General features: G+C 46.7%; 1 protein-coding gene across 1 annotated transcript in view; it reads right to left on the reverse strand.

Annotated features, from left to right (window-relative positions):
* SEC24A (SEC24 homolog A, COPII component) overlaps positions 1 to 21545 on the reverse strand; it is a 158827-nt gene that overhangs the window by 128521 nt on the left and 8761 nt on the right. Inside the window, exons 2-3 of the mRNA XM_075344468.1 lie at positions 8834 to 9367; positions 1561 to 1707 (exon numbers count right to left, since the gene is read on the reverse strand). Of these exons, the coding sequence (XP_075200583.1) occupies positions 1561 to 1707; positions 8834 to 9367 (681 nt within the window). The remainder of the gene's footprint in view (positions 1 to 1560; positions 1708 to 8833; positions 9368 to 21545) is intronic.

The raw sequence follows: 21545 nt of genomic DNA on the forward strand, positions 1-21545 counted from the left end.
GGGTCACGGATCCGGACCCCCGCCACCGCTGACGTCCCAGAACTAGTCCGGCCCGGTTCCAAGTATTGCCTAAGGCCTTGGGGCGGGCGTGTCAGTTAGGCCTCCCTGTTACTATAGCAACCATTGGCACCCCTTGATCTCACTGCGGGGTACTGATGTGTTGATGAAGGTAGAAATCTCCCTTTGTCAGATTTCTCACATAGGAGGGGTTAATGTTCTGAGTTGGGCCCTATGTCCCGGTCCTGAAACTTGTAGCAGTAGCCTGACTAACAGCCGGCCATGCTGCGGATGGCACAGGCACAACTCCTATGCCATACATCAGATATACATGTATACCTAACTGCGAGAAATAAACTGATCTTGACATCCAGAAACCTCCATTTCCAGGAAGGGGTTAACCTTGCAGCAATAGTAGCTAGATTTGGCCTAAACCTTGCTCGTGATTGTAAGCGGAACGGACAGGGATCCAGACGCTTCTGTCTCCTTCTTTGTAGACCACTAATGGTAAAGAGAATCTGTCCTGTTGAAGATGGCGTCTGATCTGCAAGCAGGAATTTACAGCCGGAAGAGCCGATCAAATTGATGAACATTTATGGGGGAAAAGTTTCAGTAAAACCTACATTTTATACACTAAAATCCCTGGTTATGAGTCCAGTGGGCGGTCCTATCAGTAACTGACAGTCTTTCCCTATGATGTGCCTGCAGATACCTGTCAATCACTGATGAGGACCGCCCAATGGACTCATGTATAAAAACACCAGGATCTCAATGAATAAAATGAGTTATACTGAATCCGTTCCCACAAACATGTATATCTGCTCTGCTTCCCCAGCTCCATACCATGCTGTTCACAGATGGGGCTGCATGTACCATGTGACAGGATACCTTAAATACCCCAATAGCAAAATGCTGCAGAAAATGTTGGGGGCTATAAAATAAAAAAAAAAAAAAAAATGATAATTAATAGGGATGATCGAATACCTCAAATATTTGGCTTCCCGAATATTTGCCGAATAGGTCACCGCTATTCGCGAATATTCAACGTGCAATGTAAGTCTATGGAAAACCCGAATAACTATTTTGAACTAGTCGGGCTTCCCATAGACTTACATTGTGCATCGAATATTCACATTGTGGCGACCTATTCGTCGGATTTTCGCGAAGCTGAATATTTGAGGTATTCGATCATACCTGATAATTAACTATTGCTGTTGCAAAACATGACTACTAACAATCCTCGGAGGGTGATTCTGGATCTGAGTGCTATATGCACTGGATTGCTGTCCTGCGCGGCACATTTTAGGGTAGGGACTGGATGGTAAGCTGATCCAAAGACCTGCACCCAGCAGCCGCACAGCTCTTTTTGGAAAAGTGCTGCCTACACATTAACATTGCAATGTCCTCATATTGTAAGGAAGTCTCCAAGTTCAGCTTCCAGGAACGTCACTGATCACATGAAACCATCTGCATTAGGCTTCATTTATTTTAATAGAAAACAGATCACATTCTGGTTACAGATGCTCACATTTTAGAAATTGATGGAATTAAGACCTGCCTTACCAACTGGACGAGGAGGAGCACCGGCTGAAGGTGGCACGGGTGCAGTGCTGACCGGTGGCCCACATGGAGGAGCAGTGGGTCTGGCTAAGGGCGGCCCCATAGGTTGCCGCACTGGCTGAGGCTGGCCCATCGGTGGCGGAGCAGCACCTGAAAATTTTACAGCAGAAAAAAAACATCAGCTAGACAACAAGCATTTACAATGCAAACTAGGTTAATGCAAACCACTGTTTCCCTCGTGAAATGAGTAGAAATCACTACAGAGCTTATGAAAATAGAACAGTCAAATGAAACCAACAGGAAAAAAAAATAAAAAAAATGGGCAGATAAGAGAAAAAGAAAGAGTTAAGACTAATATGGCTCGACTGTCAGGTCCAGATATATTTGACAGTGAGAATTTATTTAACAACCAGAGAGCAGTTGTCATTACAGGGTTAAAATACCCGTTAGTTTAAAGGGGTTTTCAGAAATATTAATTTTATTCATTTAGGAATCAATGACAATTTTTTCCATGCTTAAAACGGCATCTGTCAGTAGGATCAACCCTCCTAGGAACGTCGTTTATTTTCTTAAGGAAATCTGTCAGTAACATCAATACACAATCATGGTTTAAAAGTGTTGGCACCCTTGGAATTGTTCCAGAAAATTAAATATTTCCCTCAGAAAATTATTGCGATTACACGTTTGGTTGTACATGTTTATTTCCATTGTATGCATTGTACAAAAAAAAAAAAAAAAAAAAAAGGCAAATTGGAGATAATTTCATGCAAAACCCCAAAAAAGGTTGGAGAAGATTGTTGGCACCCTTCCACAATTGTGAGTAAACAACTTTGTTTCAAGCAGGTGATGCTTGTTTAAACTCACCAGTGGCAAGTAACAGGCGTGGGCAATATGAAAATCATACCTGAAACCAAATAAAAAAGGGAAGAAGTTGACTCAATCTGTGTGTGTGTGTGTGTGTGTGTGTGTGTGTGTGTGTGTGTGTGTGTGTGTGTGTGTGTGTGTGTGTGTGTGTGTGTGTGTGTGTGTGTGTGTGTCACGCGTGGAGAACACAAAAAAAAAAAAAGGGAAAAGAACTAATAAATGTCTGAGGACTCAAGAAGCAAAAAATTGTTCAAATATACGGTATCAACAATATGAGGGTTACAAGTCCATCTCCAGAGATCTTGATGTTTCTTTGTCCACAGTGTGCAACATAGTCAGGACATTTACAACCAATAGCACTGTAGCTAATCTCCCTGGACGTGGACGTAAGAGAAAAAAATTGATGAAAGTTGCCATGCAGGATAGTGCAGATCGTGGATAAGCAGCCCCAATCAAGTTCCAAAGAAATTCAAGCTGTCCTGCAGGCTCAGGGTGCATTAGTGTCAGCGCAAACTATCCATCATTATTTGATGGACGACCCCACTGCTGATGCAGAGACGCAAAAAAGCTAGACTGCAGTTTCTCTAAAATGAACATGAGCAAGCCAAAATCCTTCTGGGAAGCGTCTTGTAAACAGATGATACCAAGATAGAGCTTTTGGAAAAGCACATCATTCTACTGTTCTCCGAAAATGAAATGAGGCCTACAAAGAAAAGAATGCAGTACCTACAGTCAAATATGGTGGAGGTTCAGAGATGTTTTGGGGTTGTTTTGCTGCCTCTAGCACTAGGTGACTAGTCTGTATGCCAGGCATCATGAAATCTGAGGATTACCAAGGATTTGGGGGTCACAATGTAGTTCCCAGTGTCAGACAGCTGGGTTTATGTCCTAGGCCAGGGGTGGGGATGACATTTTCTGCGGCCTCGGGCACATTCCAGGCAACCCCAGTGCTCGAGTGGCACTCGCGCTTTTGCCGGCCGCCAGCCCTTTAAAATCCCAGTGCGTTCTGGGTAGATGCTAGAATGTACAGGCTCTTTTCGGGACCTGACTACAGAGTTCGTACATTCTAGACTGAACCCGGGACTGTGCTCAGGCTTTACCTTGTGGGCGGCGCGCTGTGCTCCTGTCACAGAAGAACAGGTGCAGCAGATGCCTCCCTGCTGTACATGCCACCCGGACCTGTGCTGTGTGACTCCTCCTCCCCTAATACTGTGAGTATGCAACCCATCACTGCCCCTCCATCCAGTGCTGTGTACCCCCCAGTACTGTGTGTTGCCCCAAGTGAGGTGTACCCCCTCAGTGCTGTGTACCCCCTAGTACTGTGTGTAGCCCCAAGTGCTATGTACCCCCTAGTACAGTGTGTAACCGCTCAGTTCTGTATAATCTGTGCTGCCTCCTAGTGCTGTCACCTAATGCTCTCCGTGCTGCCTCCTAGTGCTATCAATGCTGTTAGTACCGCCATCTGGCGCTCTCCGTGCTGCCACCTGGCGATCTCCGTGCTGCCGCCTAGTGCTTTCTCCGTGCTGCCGCCTAGTGCTGTCTGTGCCCGCCACCAGTGCTGTCCATGCTCAGCATCTCCTGTGATGTATACACCCCTCCTGTGATATATACGCCCCAGTCCCTCCTGTGATGTATACGCTCCTCCTGTGATGTATATGCCCCAGCCTCTTCTGGGATGTATATGCCTCAGTTTCTCCTATGATGTATATGCCCCAGCTTCTCCTGTGATGTGTATGCCCCCAGCCTCTCCAGACCAAGACAAACCTGGAAAAGCAGTTGTGAGAAACAAAATGATCAATATCACAGAACATCACAGCCGCTCCAGCCACCACATTAGGGGTGAGTTAATCAATTGTTTGATCAAATATAGCCTGGTCGTTTTCAAGTTGATAATTTGGTGCGGCCCCCGAAGGTTGGTAGAAAATTCCAAATGGCCCTCGGCAGTAAAAAGGTTCCCCACCCCTGTCCTAGGCCATGATCCTTTAAGCAGGACAATGACCCCAAACACACTTCAAGAAGCCCCCAGAAATGGATGGAAACAAAGCTGTGGAGAGTTCTTAAGTGGCAGTAATGGACCCAAATCCAAATCCCATTGCACACCTGTGGAGAGATCTTAAAATCAGGCAGGTTTCACACATCCGGCATTTCTCCACTTTGCTGGATCCGTCACACTCCAGTACAGTGCAATACAGTGCAATGGCATCGCGGCAAGCTGCGGTCACATGCTGTCATGTGACAGGACCTTGCCGCAATGCCATTGTACTGGAGTATGATGGATCCGGCAAAGTGGAGAAATGCCGGATGTGTGAAACCGGCCCAACTGTTGGGAGAAGACCTCCTTCAAATATGAGAGATCTGGAGCAGTTTACAAGAGTCCATAATTCCAGGTGAGAGGTCTAAGAAGCTTGTTGATCGTTATAGCAAGCGACAGAGTGCAATTATTTATTCCAAGGGTGCACAATTAAATATTAAGTTAAGGGTGTCAATAATTGCCCATTTTTGGAGTTTTGTGTGACATTATGTCCAATTTGCCTTTTTTCCCCTGTTATTTTTTGAGTTGTTTCAAAACACACAAAGGAAATAAACATGCATAACAAAACGGGTAATTCTTGTAGTTTTCTGGGAGGAATATTTAATTTTCTAGAACAATTTTAAGGGTACCAACATTTTCGGCCATGTGTCTGTGCGCACATGTATGTATCCCACTAAAGAATATTCCATCACTTTACATAACGCCGTTTGGTTGTTTTTACTGTTTTTTTGGTCATTCTCTGTACTGTGAAACACTTTCCTAGAGGTTTAGCCACCTTTGATTAACTCTCAATAGAAAAATTCATTAATTTATCCCATTTCCACCTGCAGTTACATTATTAGGTAGCAACACTGATCTAGTTTTTTGGCAGTCATACATGTCCATGCCATAATGCCTCCATGAGGAGGAGACTGAACAGACAAAAAGGCGCAAACCTGGTGTCTTATCCTTACTTATTCTCACATAGCAAGATCGCTAGCGAGATCGCGGCTGAGTCACGGTTTTTGTGACGCACCAGTGACCTCATTAGCGATCTCGCGGTGTGTGACACCGAGCAGCGATCTGGTCTCTGCTGTGAAATCACTGATCATTACACACAGTGCTGGTTCATTTTTTGGACGTTGCTCTCCCACTGTGAAGCACACATCGGTGTGTGTGACAGCGAGTGAGCAACGATCTGAATGTGCAGGGAGCCGGCGTCTAGCAGCCTGCGGTAAGCTGTAACCAAGGTAAATATCGGGTAACCAAGCGAAGCCCTTTGCTTGGTTACCCAATATTTAGCTTGGTTACTAGTGTCCGCCGCTCTCACACTGCACATGTAACTAGAGTACACATCGGGTAAATAAGCAAAGCGGTTTGCTTATTAACCTGATGGGTACTCTGGCTAGGAGTGCAGTGAGCCAGCGCTAAGCGGTGTGCGCTGGTAACCAAGGTAAATATCGGGTAACCAAGCGAAGTGCTTTGCTTGGTTACCCGATATTTACCTTAGTTACCAAGCGCAGCATCGCTTCCACGCGTCCCTGCTGGCTGGGGGCTGGTCACTGGCGAGATCTGCCCGATTGACAGCTCATCAGCAACCATGTAGCGACGCACCAGCGATCCTGACCAGGTCAGATCGCTGGTGGGATCGCTGGAGCGTCGCTTAAGTGTGACGGTACCCTAAGCTGTGCTTATCACAACTACTATAGTGTGCTTTATTAGCGTAAATCCAGCTGTTGCAGACCCACAAGGTAAAGTGTCGATCAATGAAGCAGAAGGGGAGGGTTACAATGACGCGCTGCCGGACAAACTCAGGAGAATTATCAGTATTATCAGCAGATTTTATTGTTCATAGTTCTACGTGTTTCGGAGCTAACATGCTCCTTCTTCAGGAGACAACATTGTTTCTCTGGCAGCAGCGTGCCATTGTAAACCTCCTCTTCTGCTTCGTGGACCGATAACGCCTCCATGGCATTTCAGGTGGCATGCTTCGAATCAATAGCCCTACCTATTCATCTTCAGTGTTATCTTCCCACCATTATCATACAAAGCTGCTAGAATGTTAAGGTGCCCATACATTTGAGACATCAGACAAAATGATGAAAATAGTGCTATTAGCTAAAGTACCTAGTTTTACCATTTATTTACTTATAATAGGGTATTTGCTCACTAGTTTTTATCTTCGGCTTTGTCTGTTCAATGGTATCTACACACTGCACTATATCTATATATATATAATCTATATCTATATATATATTATATATAAACAGTGGCATTGCTCCCTTTTTGAGCTGTTCCTCTAGCTTTCCACAGGAAGGTGCCTGAACGGTCGGGTCCCGGCCCCGCTCTACTGTGCTGACATGTTTGGGTACACCTTGTCGTGGTAGTAAGGCTTCTTTTTTTTTTTAAATCAAAATAGTGTTAACCAAGTACTTCTATTACTATTTATTCAGTTACTGTAGGGTAATTACGCATTTGTTTTGTTTCTTAGGTTTTGCCTTAAATTGCCATAGTGTGAATGTGCACCTACACATTGCACTTATAACTTGTGATCCAGCTCATTTTTTTTGATCTTGTAATGGTCATCCGAATGCCATTCTAGCTGATCATTCTCTCTCTCCATTACATTCTTGCTTAGTTTGTGTGGGTCTACTCCCCCGTGCCACTTGAGAACACTCAGTGAGACACCATCTTCCAGAACAAAAGGATCCAGTGTGGTTTTCTCCATTGAAACTTTATAAACCGTTCCATGTGTATAGTGGATGAGTGTTCAGCGATAGCTGCTCATTTAGGCTGGGGCCACACTGGGATTAGTGCGAGTGCTCGCATGACATTTGGCGCACAGCGGGATCAGAGTGTCATGCAACTGTGGTCCGATCGTGAGATCAGACCACAGCTGCGGAGGAGAGGGCCGACGCTGCAGAGGAGAGGGATTTATCTCCCCATCTCCTCCGTTGCCAGCTGATGAGAGAATCGCATTGCACTCCGCTGTAGTGCGAGAGCAATGCGAGTTTTCTCTCACCCCATAGACTTGAATGGGTGGGAGTGAAACAGGATTGCATTCCTCCCGCAGCATGCTGCGATTCTTTTCTCAGTCCAATTAGGGCTGAGGGAAAAAAAAACAAAAAAAAACAAAAAACGCTCAGAGTAACATTGGTCCAAGTGGAATGCGATTTTTTTTCATTGCATTCCACTCGCTCCGTTTTACTTGCCGTGTGTGCTAGCCCTTAGTTAATTACGACCACCAATATATGGCCAGATTTATGTAAAGGGTTTCCCCATCTGATGAAGTGATGACATTACTAGAATCAGACCCCCAATCAGGTCTAAGGATGGCGTGCTGCATAGTATTTCAGCCCCATTATACTTTTTTTTTGCACGTTGGCGCTCTATGAAAATGGTCGAGGTGCAGGAAGATGGAAATAATCTGCTAATACTAGTATTTCTTCTAATTAAAAATAAAAAACAAATCTTGGGGATCTACTTAAACTTTGTTGGAAAACTTATGGTATGTTCACAACAAAATTGTTTTACGAGACATTTGGAAAGTATTCCATGCCAAGAAACTCCTTTCCATGCATGTGAGGGGTTTCCATCACCACTTTTCCATGCAGCAGAAAATTCCTATGTGGGAGAACAGATCGGTGAGAATAGGCAGCGTACTACTACCCGAATGAGAGGGTCCAATTCTCGTGCGGATCCTCAGCAGCGCAGAACCCGGTATCTGAAATCTACAGTATACGCGTCATGCTGCAGATCAGCCACTGTCACCTTTGCAAGGCAAATCATGAAATGTGCTACAAAGTCTGATTCATAGTGATATCAGCATTGTGAAATATCCACGTCTGATCTCAGCCTTAGGATTACTGCGATCCCCTTGCATGACACTCGGCTCACGCTGCCAGCACAGCGGGAGCCGAGTGTCATGCGAGTATCCCTGCGACGGAGGTCCGATTATGCGAGCAGACCTCAACTGCGGGGGGCCGAGCTGGCTCTAAGAAGGGGCGGGAGGGATTTATCTCCTTTTCTCCTCCGTAGCCGGCTATTACCATTCCCGCGAGTGCACTGCGATTTTTCTCTCGCCCCATACACTTGAATGGGTGCGAGAGAAAATAGGATCGCATTACAGTCGCAGCATGCTGCGAATGTTTTCTCGGTCCGATTAGGGCTGACAAAATAATCGCTCATGTGTGCTGGCACATAGGCTAATATTGGCCCGAGTGGAATGAGATTTTTTTATCGCACTCCACTCGCACCAATTTTCATGGAGTGTGGCTTAGGCCTTTACACAAAGGGACAAGCTGCTCTCCGAACAATATACGGCTCTCATTCATGGCTTTGCCGTCACACAAACCGCATGTAGGCAATAGTAAGCAATCCAATGTAGAGTTCATACAATACCTGGACTCATAAAACTGTTCTGGTGAGAATGAACTCCAAAAGAAGGTCCATAGTGCTGAGTAGTGGGTGGCTGGGAATTGCCGAGCGTTGGTGGTGGGGCAGGGACGACTCCGGCAGTGGACGACACATGATTGCTCATAGGATGAGGCTGTCCATGACTTAAAGGCGTAGGAAAATACTGCCAGCTTAACTGAGATGGCTGACTCCCATGAGGATGATTGCTGCCGACAGGTGCTGGTGGTCCAACCGAGTTCTGAGGGGGAGGGGGCATCCTTGGTGAAGAAGATGCTGCATTTGTAAGGGGTGGTGCTGGTGAGGATCCTGTAGGAGGTCTATTGAAAGGTTGCCCAGATCCCTGATTAATTCCGGGTTGGGGAACAATTTGCTGAGATCCACCATAGGTATACACTCCAGGTCCTGCTTGTGGAGGAGCTTTAGCTGGCATCTGTTGTGGGTATGAGCCTGGAAGTGCTGAACCATAGCCCTGTCCAAATGGTTGCTGCGGTGAATACATCATGGGGTTCTGAAGGGGACCTTAGAAAGAGAATATAGACATAAATGTATATATGCCATTAGTAATGTATCTATGCAGGTCATTCAAAACACCTCCAATAACAGAATATTGCATCAATATGCCAACTCTATGGCTGCCTCTACTAAACTTTCATGCTGAAGAATATGTATGAGAACTAACAATATACTGTAGCATAGGAGAATATTGTATCAAAACTGCAGTGAAAAGTGATGTTACCCAAACTAACAAATAAGGGTAAGTTTCTCAGCTGTTAATGACCCTTCGATGAGTCAAGCGCCTGGATTTCAGGAAAACCTCTTTAAAACGGTACCATGGGATTTCAAGATGGCCATCCATAAATTGGTCAAACCTGATCGGGAATTTTCCAATTTTATAACGTGTACGCGAACAGACATCAAGGTATGAGGGGCATGGGATGGGGAAGGTTGAGACTTCAAGTCATTGAGTTCAAAGGGGTAGAGTCCAAAACGTGCAACTTTGGAGTTTGTTTGGGCCAACAGTTTCCGTTAAAGGGGTTGTTCACAACTCTAAAGCCGGCGCTACGATTTATCTGACGATATGTTGTCGGGGGGTCATGGTTTCCGTAACTCACATCCGGCATAGTTAGCGACGTCGTTGCGTGTGACACCTACGTGTGACTCCGAACGATCGCAAATAGGTTGAAAACCGCTGATCGCTAACACGTCGTTCCTTTTCAAAATAAGGATCCACACGACCTCCTTGGTAAAGCAATATAAATCGCTGAACGATTTTGCGTCGCTTGTGCGATCGTTACGTGTGACCGCTAATAAACAACCTATGTGCGATCTCGGCAAATCGTAACTACGATCTGGGCGGGTCACATCGCTAATGAGATCGTCAGATAAATCGTAGCGTGTAAAGCGGCCTTAACACTGATGACCAATCCTTGAAATGGGTCATCAATGTCTCATTGTTAGGGATGAAACTACTCACAGTGGAGCTGCGCAGCCCGGCTCATCACTGGAATAGGGGCCACGGCTGGGTACTGCCTATTGATCTGAATAGGGGGCGGATATGCAGTACCCGACCGCGGCCACTATACAGTTGGTAAAGTCACGGAAAGCCCTTTAATGTAGTAGATCAGCCAGTTTTACCTGGTTTCAGAGGGAAGCCACAGACTGAATAAAGAATAGAGAGAAACATGTCATCGGGGCCTTAAAGGGACTCAGTCACCAGGTTTTTGCTCCCCCATCTGAACAACAGTTTAATGTACAGAGACCCTGATTCCAGTGATGTGTCACTTACTGATCTGTTTGGCAGCACACCAAGTAGTCCTCTAATGATGATCTCCTGCTGATTAAACAGTGATTTTATCAAAATTACACTAAGCAGCTCAGTGAGTGATATTGCTGGAATCAGGATCTCTGCCCCTGTTATGCTGCTCTCAGATTAGGTGGCAAGATCCTGGTGACAGATTCCCATTAATGCATTCTCTCTTTCCCACTGATAATTCTGGGAATATATTCCCATGCCACAATTATAAAGCCAGTTTTCCACTGCAGATAATCTGCTGTATATGATGTGAATGACATTTTTCATTCATACGCTGAATATCTGTAGTGTAAATGGATTGGATATCCGCAGCATGTGAATTTCTGCTGCCCGTGTCATCACAATGCAATGCACAGGCATTCTGACGACATATGCAGATCAGCGGCAAATCCACAGCGGCATGCGAGAACATATCTGAAGGAGGCCAAAAAACACGTTTAGAAGACTACATCATTACTAAACCGATCAGCGCGAGATCACCGTACAGAAGACATTCATGGCAAAGGAATCTGCACCAGCCAAGTGATGACTGCACGAGCATTGCTGGAAGATCACATGCATTTCTCATGAGTTTATCATATGACGTTGCAGGTAACTACAGTCAGCACAACAAACGTCTGACGCCAAGGATATAACTAAACGAGTATTCTCACAAATACAAGTATTCATAGGATACTGGATGACCTATTGACCTCAAGTAATCCTGGTAATGGGGCAATCTCTGCTCCATTCATTGCCCGTGTGACTGTCGGGGAAAGCCACATACAGCAACACACTGGACATCCTAATATCTTGTGAAAATCATTTATTGACAATCAAGGCTATTTCTGGTGCACAAGGTGATTTAGTATTAAAAGGGGAGACAGCACAAAAAAAAAAAAAAATAAATAAAAAAATGACATTTCAAACCAAGCTCAGTGGTGGACCGTTTAGTGCACCTTCCCACCTTTGTTTTCTATCTAGATCATCCATGCTCTCTCTCTTTTTTTTTTTTTTGTAAATTCTTTATTTAAGATGTTTCTTAATATTACAGAAATGAAATTGCAACAACAAATAAGCATAAACATGTATTTTTCAGATGAAAGGAAAGAGAAAAGGAAAGGAAAGAGGGAGAGATGGGGACGTGAGGTTGGTATAAAGTACAGAGAGGACAAGGGGTTGGGAATGTAGAGGGGGTAGGGGAAGGGGGAAAAGGTGAGATTCCCACCTATTTCTAAGAAGGTGTCTGGTTACTAGGATTTATATATATGAAAGTATGAAAAGGTTTTGTTTTCAGAGGTGTGTATGAACAACGTGTTTGTTTTGCTTAACTGTCTATTCGGTTTCTGAGCTAATGTGTTATCTTTGGATGAGCAAATTTGTCAAGAGATTTTAGTTAGCTTTTGGTATCTGTCCCATTTGTCCCAAGATTCTAAAAGCTTCGCATTTTTCCTAGTGTAATGCAATCGGGCTTTTTCATGTATGCTTATAAGATTTGATTCATTGAACCACTCAGTTAGACTCGGTGCATCACCTTCTTTCCAGTGTCTGGCTATTAGAAGTTTTGCTGCATTTATGAGATGAGGTATTATTGAGAGTTTGTTTAGGTGTTCCTTTTGTGGATCTAGATTGAGGATAATAAAGTTTGGGTTGAAAGGGAGTTTGGTCTTGAGAGCATTTTCTATGTGAATTTTAATGGAATCCCAATATTTTGCCATTTCTGGGCAATGATACCAAATGTGTGAAGGGGTGCCAGTCATTTGATTACATCTCCAGCAGTGTGGCGACAAGGAGTTGTCAATTTTGTAGAGAATGTCTGGGGTTTTATACCACCGGGAGATAATTTTATAGTTGAGTTCTTGATATCTAGATGCGGTTGATAGGTTGTGGGCGTTGTTGAAGATCATTTGAATTTCACTAGGGTTGAAGGTGGTGTTTAGTTCCATTTCCCATCTGTTAGGCTATGTGCATATAGTGCGTTTTTCACGGCGTTTTTACGCGTTTTTCGGGTGCATTTTTGGCCTCAAAACTGGATGACTTTGCTTCCCCAGCAAAGTCTGAGTTTTCATTTTTGCTGTCCGCACACAACTGTTTTTTAAGCTGCGTTTTTGAGCTTGAAAAAAAAATGGACATGTCAATTCTTTCCTGCGTTTTTCTGCGTTTTCCGCCCATGCAATGCATTGGAAAAACGCAGCAAAACGCAGAGATCAAAAACGCAGCAAAACGCAACCAAAAACGCACCAAATCGCGGTAAAAACGCATGCGTTTTTTGATGCGTTTTTTCGACGCAGGTGCGTTTGTGCGTTTTTAGCGGCCAAAAACGCACAAAAACGCAGCGTCAAAAAAACGCAGCGTGCGAACATAGCCTTAATGTAAGAAGGTTTTTCCGAAGTGTTATATAGTAGCTTGTATATTTTTGAGATTAGCCTATTCTTCCCTTGAGCATGTAGTAGAAATACTTGTTGGGGGGACGGGTTTGAAGGGGAAATATCTGGGATGTGATATGAAGCTAGGTCTCTAATGATGGCTAGGTCTTTATCTTTTAAATCTATTGGATTAAAGATGGATTTTAGCTCTTGTATAGTTAATGGTTCATGGTTATGGATTATCTCTGACAGTGTTATGTTGCAGAGATTTTTTGATGTCCTAATTTTGTTTTTTTAGGAGTCTAAATTTTTGCGGGATTACATGTAAAATAAGAATTATTCTTACCGTTAATTCGATTTCTAGGACCTTCCACGACAGCATAGGAGGTTGTCTCTCCACGCCCTAATTGGGACAGGAAGTTCAAGAGGTTTAAAAGGACCCTCCCACCTCCCACAGCCAGTGTCTTACAAAGAACCCATAGCATATGAGAAGTACCACATATTCAGGAATATATGAATACAAAAGGGGAGGGAATTACCTGCTGTCGTGGAAGGTCCTAGAAATCGAATTAACGGTAAGAATAATTCTTATTTCTCTAGTCCCTTCCACGACAGCATAGGAGGAATACCAAAGAATTGATACCTAGGGGGGGGACCACAGCCTGCAGGACCTTCCTGCCAAAAGCCAATCCCTGCTGGAATCCGGATCCAGACAATAATGCTTCGTGAAAGTATGGAGGGAAGACCACGTAGCCGCCTTGCAGATCTGCTCAGGAGAAGCCCCTGCCCGTGCAGCCCAGGAGACAGAGTTAGCCCCGGTGGAGTGCGCCGAGAATCCGGTAGGAGGAGAGAGATGCTGAGCGAGGTAGGCGTCTCAAATTGCCCGCACAATCCAGTTGGCGACGGCACTCTTAGCCACCTTCCTGCCCTTATGTCGGCCAAAGGGCTGGATGAACAGGATATAATCAAGGCGCCAAGAAGCAGTAACCTCCAGGTAGTGCAACACTGTCCGACGAACAACCAAAGAATGAAACCCTTCCTCACCCGGAGGATTCTGACAGAAGGAAGGCAGGATGATTGACTGAGAACGGTAAAATCCGAAACCACCTTGGGAAGGAAGGAAGGGTCCAACTGAAAACAATGCTGTCATCTCTGACGGTCAGGAAGGCTCCCGAATAGACAAAGCCTGAAGTTCCCCGACTCTACGAGCAGACGTAATAGCCACAAGAAAGACAGTCTTGTGAGAAAGAGAACGAATGGTACAAGAGGACAGTGGCCCAAAGGGTGACTGAGAAAATCCGGTAAGGACCACATTGAGATCTCAGCAAGGTGTCAGGATCCGCCGCCGCGGACAGAGCCTACTAGCGGATACCCTGAAACGGCGGATCCAGCGACGATCTGCCAGAGCCGGGACAACACTGTACTAAGCGCCGAGATCTGCACCTTCAGGGTGCTGGGCCGAAGGCCTAAGTCCAATCCACTCTGGATGACCTCGAGAATCTGCGCAATGGTAGGCCGGAGCGGGTCAGGAGGCCGAGAACCACACCAGGAGGAAATCTCATCCAGAGTTCAGTGGAAATACTATTAGCCACTGGTGTACGGTCCTTTTGTAGAGCAGCCACGACCTAGTCAGAAAGTCCTTGGGCCTTCAGTGCTCGGGCCTCAGAAGCCAGGCAGCCAACTGGAGCTCCTGGGGGACCGGATGGAATATCGGATCCTGAGACAGGAAACTGGGGTCTGCACCCAGGAGGACCGGTCCGTCGAGTCTGAGAGTCAGGGTCAGGCAGTACCAACTCAGCCGCGGCCACAGAGGAGCTACCAGGATGGTCGTGGCTCCGTCGTCCCTGATCGTCCTCAGGCTTCGTGCGAGAAGAGGAGTAGGCGGGAAGGCGTATCGAGGCAAAAAGGACCAATTGTGGCAGAAGGCGTTCACCCCCAATGCGTTGCCCCGAGGGTTCAGGGAGACAAATGTAGCGACCAGGCAATTTCCTGCTGAAGCAAAGAGGTCTACCTCTGGAGCACCCCACCTTGCCACCAGAGAGCAGAACACCGCTTGGGCCAGACTCCACTCCCCTGGGTGAACAACCTGACGACTCAGGAAGTCTGCTTGAAGGTGTAGGGATCCCTGTAGATGGACTGCAGCAGGGACTGTCCTGCCCAGTGGAAGATCCGGGAGGATACAGACTTCAGGGCGCCGACCCAGAACTGCCCTGATGGCGGAGATGTGCCACTGTGGAGCCATTGTCCCAGTAGACCTGGACGTGAGTGACCCGGATGGGATCCTGGGCAGCGAGGAGGGCTTCTCCGACCACCCCGAGTTCCCGGTAGTTGGAGGACTGGGTGCCGACCTAAGGGCTCCAGCCCCCCTGAACTGAGAGTTTTCCACCATAGCCCCCCAGCCCCTCTGGCTGGCATCGGCTGCCAGTGTAACCAGGGGTGACCGGGTCCAGGCAACCCCAACCATCAGGTTGTAGGGACACACCAGAGAAGGGACGAGAAGACGGGTGCCGACAGGCGAAACCGGTGTTCAGGGAGGAAGGGAGTCCAACCCAATGAACCAGGATATGACCCCATAGACCACGAGAGTGGGCCGGAGCCCACAAGACTGAGGGAATGCAGGACGTCATAAAACCCAGGGCCGATATAGCGCCTTGAAGGGTCGGGCGCGCTTGGCTATGAACATCGAGAGTGAGGCCAGCAGCGTCAATCTGTGATCCTCTGGGGGAAGGATGCCTGTCAGGTTGAGGCTAACTCTGCAACGGAGGAAGGTGACCACCTCAACCCTGATCTTTGAAAAGAGCCTTGGAGCCGAGAAGAACCCGAAGGGAAGGATCTGTAAGTGGAAAAGAAGCATGGTCCCTCCGTGCAGAACCGCAAGTTTGAGGTACTGCCGGAGACAAGGATGGAAGGGCACATGGAACTAGGCGTCCCTCAGGGCAATCGAGGCCAACAGGTGGCGGAGACCGAGCAGGGGAACAACAGAGTTCCCAGACTCCATCCATGAAACATCGGTATCTGATCCGCTGGATTGAGACGCCTCCGATAGATGAAAAACCGGACGTCTCCAGATGGAGTGTTGACAAGGAAGAGACGGAGAAGCGACCTACCCCTACTTCCCGACTCTGGACAGAAACGACCCCCGAAAGGATTAACTCCCGAATCATCGAGCACAGGAGATCCTGAGAACCCTGTGACGACAGGGCCGTGACGCGGAGGCCGGGGGGAGGGGTCTACCAATAGACCCTCTGAGATGAGCTTGTAGGACCCCTGGCCAGGTGGAGAAGGCCCGCCACTGGGAAAGAAGGCAGAGAGCCGTCCCCCCACCCGAGCCGACACACTGTTCGTCATGCTGAGGACTTAGTGGATGGGAAGGGATGAGAAAGTACTCCCCTCACCCTAAGGGTAGTTCCCACGGTCAGACTCACCTCACCCCTTGGGCTGGGAGGCCCGAGGTATCGAGGGACGAAAGGACCGTTGCCTGGAGGGTGTATCCGGCAGGCCTGACGATCAGTCGCCCTGTCCAGAATATCATCCAGGGCAGGCCCAACCCTTAAACAGACGGGAGCAAGCCGCAGTGTGGAAGTAGAGTCCCTACTCCAAGCCTTAGCCTAGAGCTCGTCTGTCCGAGTTAGACAAAACTGAGGTCCTGGCAGCCAGGCGGACCGACTACACAGAGGTACCTGTCAAACTAGTTGCCTTCCTAAGTAAGGGAAGGGATTCCAGTACTCATCCCTAGGAGCACCCCAGGAATTGAGCCTCCACTGGTCGAGCCTCCGAAGGAGGGACAGGGGGACCTAAGAGGAGGCAGTACGGGCCCGATGGGAGACGACGAAGCCTCCCAGGACTTCTTCATGAGACTCCTGACCTAACTATCAGATTCCCAAGCTGGTAATTGGCCGCAAGGGGGAGCGCTGTTTGTAGAGCGACCTTGGCTACCTGCATGGGAATCTCCCAAAGCAACCCAGAACTCTCCAGGGGAAACTGTTTCAGAGGACACTCCAGAAAGCTCCTCAAGGAAATCCCATACTAGAGAGAAGATCCAGGACAGTAGCATGGACAAGAAACCCCCTTGCCCAGTGGTTTTCAGGTCCGCGAACATTTCGCCCTGAACGGAGGGGAGGACCTACTCATCCTCCAACCCCATAGTGCACCCAACTGCTCCATTAAGATCCCCCAATCATCTCAGGGAAAAAGAAAAGACCGGTCAGGCCCCCCGGAGGAAAACCTTTATCGGGACCCACCGAGGCGGAATCAGCCGCAGGATCAGACGACTGGAGGTAACTGTTTTGTGGCAGAAGGGTCAGCAGCAGGGAGGGAGGCTAGCGAGGCCTGAAGCTCCTGTAGCAACATGGACCTCAGCTTGGCACAAGGGACGATGTGTAGCCCTAAGCAGCTATACACACGATGCCTGCCCTCTCCACTCAACGGAACAGAGAGGCGTCATCAGACCAGGCAGCCAGCCCATGTCCTGATACAGCAATATCCAGGAGTGTCCACTGGGACCCAAGGCCATCAGCCACCAGTAGCCCATGGAAGGGACAGACGTACACTGCTGGCAAAGTTTCCGTAGCCTTGCACACTGGTCAGACTTGACACAAATACCAGCAGGCACATCCTCCTGGAAACCACTCACCATGTCAGCCTGATACCAGGCATCAGGGACCGTCCCTCAGCCTCTTACTGAAGCAGGGGGAAACGCTGGGCTCTGCAGCAGCAGAGGAAGACCTGACAGAGCACACAGAAGAATCCTTACCGTGGTTCTGATGCCTTCCGGGCAGCCTTCCTGTGGAAAGGCCTGCCCCCCCCAGCGACTGGTGATGTTCCCCGCCTCCTGCAGCAGGTCCCCGACAGGCCGTGTCAGCGTCGGCGTGTCCTCCACGCTGCCTCCGCAAACCGGAAGCGCTCAACCGGAAGTTCGCAAGACCGGAAGTCCCGCCCCCGGGAGCACTTCCGGATCGCTCCGGCAGCGTGCATGCAGGAAGCGGCCGGCGGCTCAGGGAGGACGCCGGCCGGGGAGCTCGACAGCCTGCATCACCCCAGCGGAGGTTCCGGAAGGCTGGAGCAGCGGTCCCCCACAGCGTGAGGGAACAGCAAGGGAGGAGCGGTGAAGGCCCGACCGATGCTGTCCGGCTTAAGGTAACAGGGGAAGAAAAAAAAAAAAAATATTATACTGTAGTTCGCCGGCCACCACAGCATAGGAGAAATTAAAAACCTCTCCATGCCCCATGGGGACAGGAAAGACACTGGCTGTGGGAGGTGGGAGGGTCCTTTTAAACCTCTTGAACTTCCTGTCCCAATTAGGGCGTGGAGAGACAACCTCCTATGCTGTCGTGGAAGGGACTAGAGAAATGGGGGTGGCTCTGCAAATGTTCGGAATTAGATCTAGTTTTTTATTAAAATTTGTGCCAAAGCTTAAGTGTTACTTTGGTAAAAGGGTTCAGTATGTCTTTATATTTGAATCTGTTGTGAGGGGTTGGCCATAGAAAATGTGATAGGTCTCCTTTTAAGTTGCTGATTTCCAAGGTAGTCCACAGTTTTCTAGGGGGGTTTGTCCTCATCTCCATGAGTCTGGCTATGTGTGTGGCTAGCCAATAGCGTTCAAAATCTGGGAGTCCTGTTCCTCCTTTAGATTTAGGAGCAGTCAGTATAGTGTACTTTAGTCTATGGCTCTTTTTAAGCCATATAAAATTTGAGATCATGTTTTTCAATTTGCTGAAGAAATGTTGTGGGATATCTGTAGGGATTACTTGTAGAAGATATAAGATTTTTGGCAGAATGATCATCTTGATTAAATTGGTTCTCCCAAACCACGAGATTGGTAAACTGCTCCAAGCGGAAATGTCGGCTTCTATTTTGTGAAAAAGTGGCTTGAGATTCAGATCGTATAGTTGAGACAGGAAGTTGCTAATTCTTACGCCTAGGTGGGTGATGGAATTGCTAATACTGAAAGGGGATGATTCTGATACATCTTTCCATATTTTGGGGGGGAATGTTAATGTTTAATAAATGGGATTTTGAAAAATTTATTTTGAAGTTGGAGACTTCACTATATAACTTGAAATCTGCGGTAAGGGCCTTAATTGAATTTGAAGGGTTCGTTAAAATGAAAAGTATGTCATCTGCAAATGCCGCGGATTTGTATTCTATTTGGTTGCATTTCAGGCCTGAGATCTTGGGATTTTGTCTTATTTTCTGGAGAAAGGTTTCTATTGTTAGAATAAATAGAAGTGGTGAAAGGGGACAGCCCTGTCTGGTTCCATTTTTTATGTTAAAACTAGAGGAGAGTTCATTATTTTTAGCTTTGCAGTTGGGGTGGTATAAAAAAAGTGCCAGGATTTTGTCAATGAATAAGGGTGGGAAGCCAAATTTTTTTAAAGTTTGTTCGATAAATAGCCAATTGACGCGGTCGAAAGCTTTTTCTGCATCTGAGGTGATGATTGCAGTTTCAATATTGTTATGTTTTGCATATTGAATGGCATTTAGGGTTTTAATTACATTATCTTTTGCTTCTCTCTCTTTTGTAAATCCCACTTGTTCTAGGTTTATAAGATCAGGTATTATGTTTTGTATTCTTTTTGCTATGATTTCATCCATGCTCTTTCTTGATGCTTTACAAGAGACAGAGAAAGGCATAAACTCGAGACACTGGAAAAATGCACCAAACAAGCCAACCAAGAGTCACGTATGCTTACTCTGTGCTGACAGAGAAGACCTTTCATCAAAGTTTTCATGTTGAACTCTAAACAAGATGTTAGTGGCTCTGCTGAATATTTATATTTATTTTGCCTCACTGTTGTGGAGATCTCAGCAAACAAGGAATTTGATACCTAGTGAGTTAATACCCACTAGAACTAAACAAAATTTATCCAAGCGTTTTCTCTGGGGGAGTGTACTTCTTCCTCCTGTAGGACGCTGACCAATAATAACCAGACAGCAACACACTGGAGAAAGAACACGCCCCCCATAGCTTAGCTTCCTCAGAACAGGCAGACCTGTGTGAGATGAAATAGCAGCCTGCTGTGCTCTCACTGCTGAGCAGACATAAGTGTGATTACTCCCTGTCTAAGCAGGCAATATGGCAGAGGTGACAGTGGTATGAGATGCGGGGAGCTGATAGAAAGGACACCGCTAAACTTAGGTGACACAGTTAAGCTCTCCCCTCCCCCAACAATCTTATCTGAAAGGTGCTAGTCATCTGTGCTGCAAGGTACCTTCACACATAGCAAGATCGCTGCCAAGTCAGAGATTCTGTGACGCAACAACGACCTTGCCAGCGATCTGGCTACGTTTGACACATAGCAGCGACCAGGCCCCTGCTGTGAGATCGCTGGTCGTGTCGGAATAGCCTGGACCATTTTTTGATCGTCGAGGTCCTGCTGGGCAGGATGCATCGGTGTGTTTGACGCCTTACCAATGACCTTGTTGACGACTCAGAGCTCAGGGTCCCAACGACCACCGAGATCATTATACAGGTCGCTACAGTCGCTGTATCGTTGGGAAGATATGACAGTTTGACATCTCATCAGCGACCACATAGCGACTTACCAGCGATCCTTATCAGGTTGTATTGTTGTCGTGATTGCTGGAAAGTTGTTAAATGTGACAGGTGCTTTACTCCCAGCACTTACTAATCATGCAGGAGGTTAGACCAGGAGATCAGAGCGGTATCCTAACCCACTCAGAAACCTGCTCTATGCTATTGCCCTGGACTTCAATGTGAGATGTAAGGACACCCTGCTGTGCGCTCACTGCAGAGTTATTACACTTTTAGCACAGCAGCGTACATCTCACACTGACTCTGGGTGTTCTTCTTTCTCCAGTGTATTGCTGCCTGTTTACCATTTGTCAGCACCATATATAGAAAAGGCGTACATGCCCCCATTGAAAACACTTAGATAACACCCACTAGGACTAGAGCTGAGTGAGTACCTAACTATTCGTACTCTCTATACTCATAACGTGTACTGTCTAATACTCACTACTTCATTCCAAAAAGCATGTGCAATGCAAGTCAATGGGGAAAACTCGCAATGTAACGGCATTCGGGTTACTCGTTACTCCCAATTGACTTGCATTGCACATGCTATTCGGAATGAATACGCGAGTATTAGACAGTACTCGTTATGAGTATAGCGAGTACAAATAGTTAGGTACTCGCTCAACTATAACTAGGACTTAAGAATTAACACCCCAGATGCGGAATACTTTGATTGCTAATATCTCAGCAATATTAGGCAACAATGAAGGGGGGAAAAAAAAAAAAATTATTCTGCTCTGCAGCTACAATTACTTTGTGTGTCCAATTCAGCATGAAAAAAATTGATGAAAAGATCCTCTGTAAAGTTTTTAGGTTCGGAACAGGATGTACAACAAGATCATATAGTTGTAAAGGGTAACGAACGGCACATATAGCAGAGCCAAATAATGTGGATGGTGGATTGAGAGACCGCTCTTTTTTATTTTTGGTATAACACATGGTATGTTACTATATGCAGTGGCGGTGGAAAGTTTGTGATCCCTTTAGAATTTGTTTTTGCAT

The sequence above is a fragment of the Anomaloglossus baeobatrachus genome, chromosome 4 (assembly GCF_048569485.1).
Source record: "Anomaloglossus baeobatrachus isolate aAnoBae1 chromosome 4, aAnoBae1.hap1, whole genome shotgun sequence".
In the NCBI taxonomy this organism is placed as follows: domain Eukaryota; kingdom Metazoa; phylum Chordata; class Amphibia; order Anura; family Aromobatidae; genus Anomaloglossus; species Anomaloglossus baeobatrachus.